At 30.2% G+C, this 13,099-nt stretch overlaps 1 protein-coding gene across 1 annotated transcript; it reads left to right on the forward strand.

Moving 5' to 3' along the window:
* Nucleotides 1–460: 460 nt before the first annotated feature.
* Nucleotides 461–4,315, forward strand: LOC140819458 (phosphatidylinositol 4-phosphate 5-kinase 1-like). The gene is made up of 8 exons (XM_073179560.1): nucleotides 461–1,919; nucleotides 2,047–2,211; nucleotides 2,360–2,525; nucleotides 2,651–2,761; nucleotides 2,851–3,044; nucleotides 3,126–3,256; nucleotides 3,384–3,477; nucleotides 3,762–4,315. Exons 1-8 carry the CDS (start codon nucleotides 748–750, stop codon nucleotides 4,069–4,071), a joined length of 2,343 nt encoding a protein of 780 aa, XP_073035661.1. The 5' UTR covers nucleotides 461–747; the 3' UTR covers nucleotides 4,072–4,315.
* The last annotated feature ends 8,784 nt before the right edge of the window (nucleotides 4,316–13,099 follow it).

Consider the following 13,099-nt stretch of genomic DNA (forward strand, 5'->3'; position numbering starts at 1 on the left):
TATCTTGTGAGATGGTCTCACGAATCTTTATCTGTGAGACGGGTCAACCCTACCGATATTAATAATAAAAAGTAATACTCTTAGCATAAAAAATAAATTTTTTTCATGGATGACTCAAATAAGATATTTGATCCACGAAATTGATTCGTGAGATCGTCTCACAAGAATTTTTGTGTAAATTTTTAACCTACTTTCCCCATAATTTTATCATGATTGATATATTAACGGTTATATTGATATTGTTATAATTTTTGGTTTTGTTATTATTATTATTAAACATTATCCTAAAATTATACACAAAATCAAGGAGAATTATTGCCAATTGCCTTAATTAGGGCAAACATAATCTCCCCAAATTTGACTAGGAAAAGTTCGTGGTAATTGTGTAATTAAATACAAAAAGAAGGGCATTTATACTCAAAGGCTACCTAAGTGTGTTTGTTTTGCAGTACAAATCTCTGTCATTACATGCAGCGCCTGCCATCCTTCTCTTCTCGCTCGAATTCACTTCAATTTATCTGCCCAAAGAACTCAAGTTCACGTGTTAATGCACACGCTCTCCCTCAATTTTCCTCCCTTGGTTTCAATTTCTTGTGTTTTATTTGGATTCACAGTTGAAATTTTAATGGAATTGGCCGGAGAAATGCTACCAGATTAGTATTTTTCCCTGCCGTGGTTGAGAATTCACATCAGATTATTATTTTTTCCGCAGAAAAAAGCAAAACCCATTTTTGTTTTTAACGAAAAATGCCTGAGCCGTTGTTATTCGCGAACCCAGCGGCATCACTAGGAGAAAGCGAGAAGAAGACGATTCCATTTCAAGAAGGTAGCGAGGTGAAAATAATTGATGCTGCGACAACATCGACACCAAGATCAGTTATTATCATTCCCAGAAGCAAATCTCCGGCAGCTTGCCGCAGAGTGACACCCACTTCAATTTCAGTGGAAGATGGAGCTTTGGAAAAGCGTCTACGCAACGGGGACCTGTATATTGGATCTTTTTCTAGCGGTATTCCTCACGGGTTGGGTAAATATTTGTGGAAAGATGGGTGTATGTATGAAGGGGAGTGGAGAAAGGGGAAAGCGAGTGGTAAAGGGAAATTTTCTTGGCCTTCGGGAGCTACGTTTGAAGGAGAATTCAAGTCAGGTCGGATGGATGGTACGGGCACTTTTGTTGGGTCGGATGGGGATACGTATAAAGGTTCGTGGTCCGCTGACCGGAAACACGGATACGGGGTGAAGCATTATGTTAATGGGGATTATTATGAGGGGCATTGGAAAAGGAATTTGCAAGAAGGACAAGGGAGGTATGTGTGGAGGAATGGAAATGAGTATAATGGCGAGTGGAAAAATGGAAATATACATGGAAAGGGTATTTGGGTTTGGGATAATGGCAATAGATATGAAGTGAATTGGGAAAATGGGGTTATCACTTGGCCTGATAGGAGCTGCTATATTGGTTGTTGGCCCATGGATTCTGGTAAAAAAGGGTGTAGTGATCAATTCTTGAATGGTAGTTTTCCACCTTCGCTTGATGGGAAGAAGAGATGTGAAGAGGGTTTGAAGGGATATTTTGGTCATAAGTTGGCGATGCCATTGATGGTGGTTGGAGATGAGACTGTGAATGCGGTTGTAAGTGGTGGTGGAGGGAAGATGTTCGAAAGTGGGGTGGTGAAAATGGGTGTTCCGCGGATTTGCGTTTGGGGATCGGATGGGGAAGCTGGGGATATAACTTGTGAGATTCTTGATAATATGCAGGCGTCGAAGAATTGTGGAGGATTCGTGATGGCTCAAAGTGGGATTAACCAGTTTAGGAAGAATATTTGTGTTTCAAACGGGGAAGCGAAGAAGCCCGGGCAGAAAATAGCTAAAGGTCATAAGAATTATGATCTGATGCTTAATCTTCAATTGGGTATCAGGTAAGAAGAAATCAAATGCTGGTTGCAATTAATTTGTTGACTGGAATTTTATAAGTCATCACTTCGTTGAAAGTTTGTGCTGTCATATTTTTTTAGTTTATTTATTTGTAGATTGTTGTTTGCTTAGGCATTCTGTGGGGAAACATGCCTCTGTATTGAGTGATCTTAAAGCCAGTGATTTTGATCCCAAGGAAAAGTTTTGGACTCGGTTTCCTACCGAAGGTTCAAAAACCACACCGCCCCATCAATCTGTGGAGTTCCGATGGAAGGATTATTGTCCTGCAGTGTTCAGGTAATTTATTATTTGATTCTATTGATTGGTAATTGACATACATGCACAAATATGTGGTTTGTAAAACTGTGGTAGCTTTCTGAGAATTCAGATGTGATTTTCTCAAGATTTGGAGTCTTTGACGGTGATTGTTTTCTTGGGTTATCAGGCATTTAAGGAAGCTTTTCCAAGTCCATCCTGCCGATTATATGTTATCTGTTTGTGGAAACGATGCTCTTAGGGAGCTTTCATCACCTGGAAAGAGTGGAAGTTTCTTTTATTTAACAGAGGATGATAGGTTTATTATCAAGACAGTGAAAAAGGCAGAAGCCAAGGTTAGTAGCCTACCTTTATCATGTCTTAATTTTTATAGCAGAAGGTTTGATCTTTGCTCTTTGAAAAAAGATGATAGATGTATCTGTGATTTTCTGGATTAAAGGACGGTTATTTGTTTCCTTAGGTGCTTATCAAGATGCTTCCTAGTTATTACAAACATGTGTGTCACTATGAAAATTCTCTCGTCACTAAGTTTTTCGGGATCCATTGTGTGAAACCAGCTGGTGGCATCAAGGTATGTTGTGAGTTACAATGTTCTATTCTCCTGTTTGCATCTTGTTTCACAGTCAAATGGCTAATCGAATTCGTGTTAATATAAACCAGACAAGATTCATTGTGATGGGAAATTTATTCTACTCCGAGTATCGAATCCATAAAAGATTTGATTTGAAAGGCTCATCCCATGGCCGCACAACGGTTAAGCACGAGGGGGTGATTGATGAAACCACGACCCTTAAGGATCTTGATCTAAATTTTGTGTTTAGGCTGCAAACCAATTGGTACCAAGAATTAATGAAGTAAGTTTCAGAGCAACTACCTTCCTGTTGTTGTGTTGTATTATGTTGGCATATTAGTAATTGTCTAATTGATCTCGACAGACAAATAAAACGTGATTGTGAATTCTTGGAGACAGAGAGGATTATGGATTACAGTCTGTTAGTCGGTATTCATTTCCGGGATGATAATACTGGAGATCAAATCGGTCTGTCGCCATTTCTGTTGCGTACAGGTAATTTTATCAGATTGTTACTGTCATGACAAAAACTACAACTCAAGAAACTAACATGAAGTGTTGAAAAGATAAAAATTTATAATGGGACTTGAAGATACTCATAGAAACATCGTCGAATCTACAGGAGAGAATGATTCATATCAAAATGAAAAGTCAATGCGCAGCTATCATTTCCTTGAAGCTGAACTACAAGGCAGAGACCAGATTTTAGCTGGCAGGTATTTGCACCATCCATGTTTTTTTCTGTTTGTTCCCTCTATTTTTGTATGAATGAAAGAATATCATAGGATTGAATTTTATATTATTAAGATTGAGATAGATGGTAGAAATTATTGACTGTTGAAGCAGATTTGGTTGCATATTTATGCCAATATAATTTCACTTGTATAAGACTAAAAAAGATTTAAGAGTTTCAGTCATGTGGCACTCTGCCGTTAATAGAGTTCTTATATTTATGACCAATATAATTTCTGAATTTGTTGTTGCATTTGGTCATGATCAGGAAACCATCGATCAGACTCGGTGCCAACATGCCTGCACGAGCAGAGCGAGTGGCTCGAAGGAGTGATGTTGATCACTACACTCCCGGTGGATATAGCCACTCGACAACTCGGTGCAGCAGCGAAACCTACACAGTAGTCCTGTACTTTGGTATCATTGACATTCTACAAGACTACGATATCAGCAAGAAACTCGAACACGCATACAAATCATTGCAGGTTGACCCTGCCTCAATCTCAGCTGTTGATCCAAAACTATATTCGAAAAGATTCAAAGATTTCGTCGGAAGAATATTTGTAGAGGATAGATGACAAGAAGAGATCCACACCATCAAGATTCTTTGAAAAGGGAGATCAAAAGATTCTTCTTTGAATCTTAAGTCGCATTCGGGGAGAATACAAGCACGAAGACAAGTCGATGGCATTCCTAAACAGAGAGGATCATGGTCGATCTCTAGCGAATTATGTGCGCCGGAACCAAGTGGTTTGTGCCTTTTGGGTTCTTGGTGGTTGTTAGCAAGAATGTTTAAAAACAAGGATTGTTAAGATTTTTTTTTTATCACAAAATAGGAAAAAGGGTATGTAAAGCAATTATTAAGTTGTACAGCTTATATATTACATTTTTTTAGTGAAAAAGAAAATTATGAAATGTTTTTTCCCCAAATATTATGATAAAATTTAACAATACGATCTTTAAATATTTGCAAAATAATATTTCCTTATAATATTGTTGGCAAAAACTTGTGTGAGACGGTCTCACGGGTTGTATTTGTGATACGAATCTCTTATTTGGGTCATACATGAAAAATTATTATTTTTTATGCTAAGAATATTACTTTTTATTGTGAATATTAGTAGGATTGATCCGTTTCATGTATAAAAGTCTTTGAGACGGTCTCACATGAGACCCACTCAAAATTGATAATCCCATAAATTTTGATAGGACATGGCATATGTAATAAAAGTCGCATTAAAAATGTAAAATAAAAAAATGTCTTATTTTCAAATATAAATTTTCTCACACACATTAATTAATTAAAATTCTGTTTTTTTTTTACAGGAAGGGTGGCCGGACACAGGGAAAAAGAGTCGATCTTTAAACACATAAAAAGAAGAGAAAGCAATGTACATAAACCGTTTCTAAACGGGTTTCGGTTTCGGTTTCGGTTTCGATTCAATTTTCGTCCGAACAAGAAAAAATATTTAAAGTTCGGTTTCGATCTAATCCACATACTGAAATCTTCGAACACAAACCAGATCGAACTTTTAGAATTTCAAGTTCCGGCTTCCGTCGATTTCGATTTTTTATCTGTACAATCAAGATTATTGAAAAGATTCACGGTTTCTTCATTTCCTCACTTTCTATCGCTTTACATTTATTTTATAAGAGTTTGAAAAATTAAACTTACTCTTTTTCTTCTTTTGATGGAAATCAGAACAGTCCCTTTAAAAGGAGCATTACCATATCAAGTGAGACAATGTGCACAAATTATTGATCCAAACTTAGTTACTAAACAAGAAGAGTAGGTCTTTTGTGAGACGGTCTCACGAATCTTAATATGTGAGACGGGTCAACCCTACCGATACTCACAATAAAAGTAATACTCTTAGCATAAAAAGTAATATTTTTTCATTGATTACCCAAATAAGATATTTATCTCACAAAATACAGATTTATCTCTTAAAATACGACACGTGAGACCGTCTCACACAAGTTTTTGCCGACCAAAAATTCACATGCCACGTGTCAAAATCCCAGATCCAGGCTCGAACCCGGATATATTTAGAGATTTTTTGCAAAAGATTATGATTATATAAAAATGATTAAATTATAGACTATAAAGAAGTCGAGAAAAATCAAAATTTGATATAATTTGAAAACAAAAGTAAAAATTGAAAATCAAAAGCTAGTAATGTTTGATAAATAAGTGATTTTAATATTGTTTTTTTTCAACTTTTAAATTTCAATTAAATTAAGCAGAAGATAACGTAAATCTGAATTTTAAAAATACACAAAAAAAAATTTTAGTCAAAATTAATAATCACTTTTTTTAACGATTACAAACATTTTCTTAATATTGTATTTTGGATAACGAACTTTTCTATTGTTTATTTAAAGTCAATTTTTTTTTTCTTTTATAGTTTTTTGGAAACGAAGGCAAAATATGAAAAATTGAAAAACTTAAATTTAAATTTCGAAATAAAAAAATTTCTTCAAATATTGTTTTGTATATAAAGTTATACTTGATATTTAAAATTATTTATTAAAATAAATAAAAGCTGTTACGAGAAAAGAATTAGTGGATGTCATCTCGTTTGTATCAGGATATGAGAGACAAGTGTAATGCATTATTTTGGTATATTTGATAAATTTCGAAGATAGTGATTTAAATTATTTAAATTAATGTATTTGTTTGAAAGGTATTTTATATCACACTCACTTTAAATAATAATAATAATAATAATAATAATAATAATAATAATAATAATAATAATAATAATAATAATAATAATAATAATATGTGCCCCGATATAAAAATAACGTTAATTATATATTTTGCAAAAATCCCAACTACAAATTTGAAGTCAAATCCTCGTCCTATGAACTTTTATTAAGACTAAATTGGTATTGGGTAAAGTATTTTTTTTAATGTTAAATAGTTTTGTTTAAAAATGTTCGAGATTCATTATTTTTATAATATTTTTAAACATTTTTTGCTTATCCGACGGATAATTACATATTTTAATTTAACTGAATTCAAGAAAAAAACTGAATATTCACGAGCAAATTTTTTCTATGAGTCCAACTGATTATCGAGCCAAACTAATTGTGTAAGAACAATACTGATGGGAAAAATGATCTAAGAATAACTGATAGAACCTAACTGATAGGTTATTTCAGTCGATTAGTCAGTCCAAATTCCAAACATTCTCTGATTAGTATACACAGTGATTAAGAATCAAAGCCCATGTGAAATATCGGATAAAGTTTTTCGTACTAACAACCACTAATTCTCAATAGAATGTCATAATTCACGTGCACTATGATCAGAATACGCCAGAAAAGACGATGACACAACAACATCTATATTTGGATACACACATATGATTTAAAAAGATTACCATTGTAGGTGATGTCTATAAATAGATCAGTTTGACAAACTTTAAAATGCTTTCCAACTCTCTAAATTTTTGTATTAACTGACTTATTGTATCTTCTTGAAAAAGCTTGTTGTGAGAAAAACTGATAAAATCAAACACACCGATAAGTTATTATCTGGTTCTTTAATGATCAAGTCGTGCTTATAATTTCTTCGTGCAATATGGGTAATTGAGAGTAAGAAGTTTTAATGCTCATTTTGATTAAGATTGAAGTTTACTAAAAGTTTCAATTTGACAGTGTTAAGTATTATTGAAGTTGGTGATTTCAAATTGCTTGTAAGTATCAAAGTCTTTTAGTGCAATCCTTTGGTGAGAAGAAGGGGTAATGTTAGAATATTGAAGTCTCCAAACATCCACAGACAAACCTGTGTTAATTTACTTTTTATTTTACCTTATTTACCTCGCATTTGATAAACTAAATGAGTTTTGATTAGTCATTTTGTTCAAACAGTTTCAGTCATTCTATCTCCACATAGTTCTCATTATTGAGTTTCTGAGAATCTAACTGACAACAATTTCATTGCCGTGTTGCTAACACAACCAAAATATTTGTAGCATTGTTGAAAAAAATTTATTCACCCCTTCTAAATTTATTTCCGATCCTAACACTTGGTAAATCTAGGGTGAGCGTACCAATTATACTACAAAAAATATAGTTAAACAATTAAACGTCATTTCTTTGACCAATTTTTTTTTCCAGTTGAGGAGGTGATTGTTATAACTGAATCTTGAAACCGAGACATCATTTCAAACTTAAGACCTTAGTGTCAAATGAATTATAAGCCATCGACGACCAATTTTAAAATCTTGGAAAACTGTGAAAGACACTGACAATTCATGAAATATTGGGATATTTGATTGTTATATTGCTATCATATTAAATAAGGACTAATCATATGGGAAATAAATTTTATGATATCTAAAATTGTAAATCATTTTGAGCCAATGGTTTTGAGTATCGAATCTTTTTGCTCATGAAAAATTGAATATAATCCTTTAAAAAAATTGAATATAATAAATAATATAAGTTTACACTTTAATGTCATGTGGGTGGGCTTCCATTATTATTAGACATAACATTAAAAAAAATTTGTCCACACCATGTGACAATAACATGCATGTTCCATAACACACCAAATCATCTATTATTCTAATAAATAATAAATAATTATAATAAATCACAAATTAATATACTTTCTCTCCTGAATATTATAAATAAATAAAATAAATCAAAAAATTTCCTAATTACAATTTTTTAAATTATTGGTAGAATATTAAATTTGAATTTTAAAATTACTAATTTATAATATATATACATGATGAATTATCCTTCTTTACTTACTAGAATATATCATATTTTAATCTTTAAGCATGATTGTTAATTTATCATGTTAGGAGAGAAACCATTGCAAATCAATTTTCTCCTAGACCTTTTCATCTATTTACTTTATATTTCATTTCATAAACAACCCTTCATTTTAATAATAGTATGAAATTAATACTAATATTTAGATAAATATTTTAAGAATAAAATGTTTGTTTGTTTACTAAAATATATAGTTGATTGTAAATGTGCAAGTCAAATATTTTAAATCATTCAACAGTTTAACGCTATATTTCCATTCTTCTCGTTACAGTAGTATTTATTATTTCTCAACTATAACCCTCCTAACAATTATACTATTTGCAATCAATAAAATTGAACACGATGTTAGTTGTAGGTTGAGTAGTACATGTCACTTAATAAAAAATTATACATTGTGGTAATGACACAACTAAAATATTTTAAATTATACAGTAGCTCACGCAACACATTTCAATAATTGTCTTTAACAGCGATAATTATTGCTTCTTTAACATATACTATTTTAGTTTTTGCTGAAATTTGCATAACCTTAATGATAATCTCGCTAATAAAGTCTCAGAAGGCTTTCTTTAGTTGTCATCGTTGAGTTTGGAACCGTGAACAAATATGTAGTATTTAAAGAATATTAATTCTTTATTTTAAAATTTATTTAGTGGCATGATGCATATGCGACAACTTGAAAGTAGAATATGTAAGGTCATATGTTGGCCTAAACCTAACTTATAAGCACTATGTTTGACAAACAATCCCTCGACACTTGAAATACTTGATGTTGCATTAATTTTTTAATGTCCATTAAGATTACACTATCATATTTTATATTCATATATATAAAAAATATATTAAAACTCTTGTGAGACGAACTCAAAGGTAAATTTTGTGAGACGAATCTTCTATTTGAGTCATCCACAAAAAAATATTATTTTTTATTGTAAATATGAGCATGATTGACCCGTCTCACGAATAAAGCTCCATGAGACCGTCTCACAAGATACGTAAAGAAAACCATATCTAATTTATGTTTCTTTAGCACTTTCGACCTGTCACAATTAAATTTTCTTGTTGGCTATTTCTTGAAATACGTAAGAGTCAATGAATTGTAGTCAGAGATTCACCGCTCACATGTACGTGAAGAAATCTTACGTGATCTGATAAGTTAATATTGCAAAGAATTTCTGGTCAGAGTAAAGAATGCGTATTTTGGAAATGTGTTTCCTCATTTGCTCATATCATTTCACTTTTATTACTCAAATATATATCAAATCGTTATCGAATTCATTTGCGACTCTTGATATATAAATGGTTGCAGATTCGATCGGGATATATGATTCGAAAGGATCGTACTATACGCTAACCATAACTATAGGTTATTGCAGGTACTACAAGTGATATCTAGAGGGATCATGGTTGATGCTAGTAGATGCTCTTACTATATCTATCTACTACTATTATCTACTACTATTATAAATATATGAGTTTGAATTGTGAGCTTACTTTTTTACTCTTTTATTTATTTTATAATTTGTCATTTTATTTGGTACTTTAAGTAATTTTCTATGTTAGTTTAATATGTTAATTAATAGTGTACTTAACTTTCATTTGTAAGTTCTCTTTTTTACCCTTTCATTTGTTTGATATTTTGTCATGTTCATGGGGGTCTTTAAGTCATTTTTCATGTTAGTTTAATATGATATTTAATAGTGTATTTAACTCAATCAAATTAATTATTATTTTGATTTTACTTATAAATTTATCATAATGTTATACATTTAAACAAATTGCTAATATTACTAACATCTATTCTATTTTTATTATTATTATAAATATGTGACTTTTATTTGTAAACTTACTATTTTACCGTTTTGTTTATTATCATTTTTCATATTAGTTTAATATGATAATTAATAGTGTACTTAACTTAATCAAATTAATTATTATTTTGATTTTACTTTGTAAACTTACTATTTTACCTTTTTTTTTATAATTTGTATAATGGTCATGATGTTCTTTAAGTTATTTTCTACGTTGGTTTAATAGGATTATTAATAGAGCACTTAACTCAATCAAGCTATTTATTATTTTAATTTTAAAATTAAAATTAAATTATTTTAATTTATACAATGACATCAAATTAATAGAAAATTACTCTCATAATGTTATACATTAAAAACATTATTAATATTACAAACATTAAAGTAATAATAAAAAGAAGAATATAGATGAGTTACATTGAAAAAAAATTAAATAATTAAAAAATGTTAAGGTCATATAAAACATCTTCTTCCTATTTACAATAGAGATATTTTAAGACTACTTATGAATCAACAATTATATGTGATTGAGAGAAAATATTTGTATGTAGGTGATTTCAATATAAACATTTAAGCAATATAGTCAATTTTCGATATATGATGTTAAATAAATATTATCAACTAAATATATGATTTTTATTTGTAACCTTACCATTTTACCATTTTACTTAGGAGGGAGATTGTTGGGTGCAATAATTGTCATTGCTTGGTAGAACGATCGAACCATGTTGCTTGAGCTGCTGTGCGGTTTAAAAAATTTGAGTTGCACCATTACCACTAGCTATAGCTTTTGGTAAAGCGGCAAGCGCTCGATCCTACAATTGGTATCAGAGTCAAGGTCATGGGTTCGATTCTTATTTATTGCAAGAAGTGCAATTATTGGGAGGGAGATTGTTGGGTGCAATAATTGTCTTTGTTTGGTAGAGCGATCGAACCATGGTGATTGACCTGCTGTGCGGTTTAAAAGCTTTGAGTTGCACCATTACCACTAGCTATAACATTTGGTAAAGCGGAAATCACTCGGTCTTACAATGATGTTATTTAAGCCATTTTTTATTTTAGTTTAATAAGATCATTAATAGTGTACTTAACTCAATCAAACTAATTATTATTTTAATTTACTTTTAAATTTAATTTTAATGACTAAATTATACATTTCCGTCAAATTCATGAAAAATATCTACCATATTGATGATAGGTAATAATGGGCAGATGAAGGGAGATGAGTCGGATTGAATAAAAATACATTATTAATAAATATCATGGTTATATAAAACTTCTTTCTCCCATTTAGAATAAAGATATTTTCAAACTATTTATGTGTCAATAGAGATATATGATTGAGAGAAATGTTTGTATGTAAGTTATTCCAAACATTGTTTTTAAGCTATTTAGTCAATTTTTTTATATATGCTGCTAAAAAAATATTACTAAATAAATTAATAATATGCTTCATTTGATCATTTTGTGTTCTTGCAATGAGATGAGGTTTTTAACACATCATTACATGTTTTGGTGTTATATGTCGTTTGTATTGATCATGTTGTGTTTGGATTCCTCATGTGATTTGTTTGTTCACCGAAAGAAAATATAAAATAAAACCATATATCCCACAAAAATGATTATTTTTAATTTTTTTGCCTTAGAGATATTTTGTTAATTCTTAAACACGTAAGGCATGTTTTCAGTTTTCTTAGATAGTTACTTAGTTTGAAGAGATTTAAGAAAATATTAAAAATGATCAAATGTTTGTTTTTAGCTTATATCTCAGAATATAAAGAGATAATATTTTTTTTATTTATTGAGACAAATGTATTTTCAGACTTCTTTTTATAAATCAGTATTCAAAATTTTTACAACATTATTATATTCTCTATTCAAAAATTTTTATTTAAATTGATTGAAGGTATTTGAATTTGAGTTTTTGTGTGCTCGATTATATTATTTTTGTAGTATTATTTATTGTGAAAATAATAGATGGACTAAAAAAATTAGTGGATCTATGACCTCTGGTGGACGACAAACATGGATAAATTGTTAAAAGAGATAATATCAAGTAGATTTTTGGCATACAATTTTGTTCTAATTAAATGATTATGCATGATTCTAAATTTTAGTTGTATCACAAGTTAACATATATTTTGTCGTTACCAGATATATTTTGTCAACGGTCTAATATTTTTCTTTGATTTAAGGAAAATTGTGTGACTTCGGTATTATATTTTTATTTCTTAAGGTTTTATTAAAGGATTTTCATGATGATTTTGATGCACCATTTTTTACTTTGTGTGTTTTGTTTAAAAGTAAAATATTTATGAAACCATGACATTAATAAGGCGCATTCTCTTTATTCGAAAAAATTGTTCTAAATAAATTATTTTTGAACTTTGAGTTATCATTTTTTTATAGAGGTTGTTTGTGTCATGAATTTTTTAAATTCATTTTGTTTACTATAATTGTTGGTCGTAATTGATTTTTCTGATATTCTATTATTTGTCTTGTTGTTTATATTAAAATATGTATGAGAGTACACCAATCAAAGCCACATATTTTGGGTCTTATGTTCTATGAAGAGTGTAATATATGATTTATGTGAATTATATAATTTATTGGTTCTTCATACATGCAGTTAAAAAATGAATCAAATTTTGAACAAAAAATTTATGACAAACATAATCGATGAAAATAACATGTTAAAAAAAAGAATGTTGCGTATTACTATGTCCCTATTTCTGTATGATATAATCCAAACACATTTTTTTTTATATTTGAAAATAGGTCTAACTAAGTAACATGAAACATATACATATATATTTGAAGGCGTATTTAAAGCAAAATATTAAGATCAAGAATGGTTCATATTTAAATTTCAACACAGCACAATGAAGAAGAAATTGGAAAATTGTATGTATAAACCATTAAAGGTTATATAGTGATTGTGTTGCTACTTCATGGTTTGCAACATATTGATACCATATAAAATATCAATATTTCTAAAAAA

The sequence above is a fragment of the Primulina eburnea genome, chromosome 18 (assembly GCF_022965805.1).
Source record: "Primulina eburnea isolate SZY01 chromosome 18, ASM2296580v1, whole genome shotgun sequence".
Taxonomy (NCBI): Eukaryota; Viridiplantae; Streptophyta; class Magnoliopsida; order Lamiales; family Gesneriaceae; genus Primulina; species Primulina eburnea.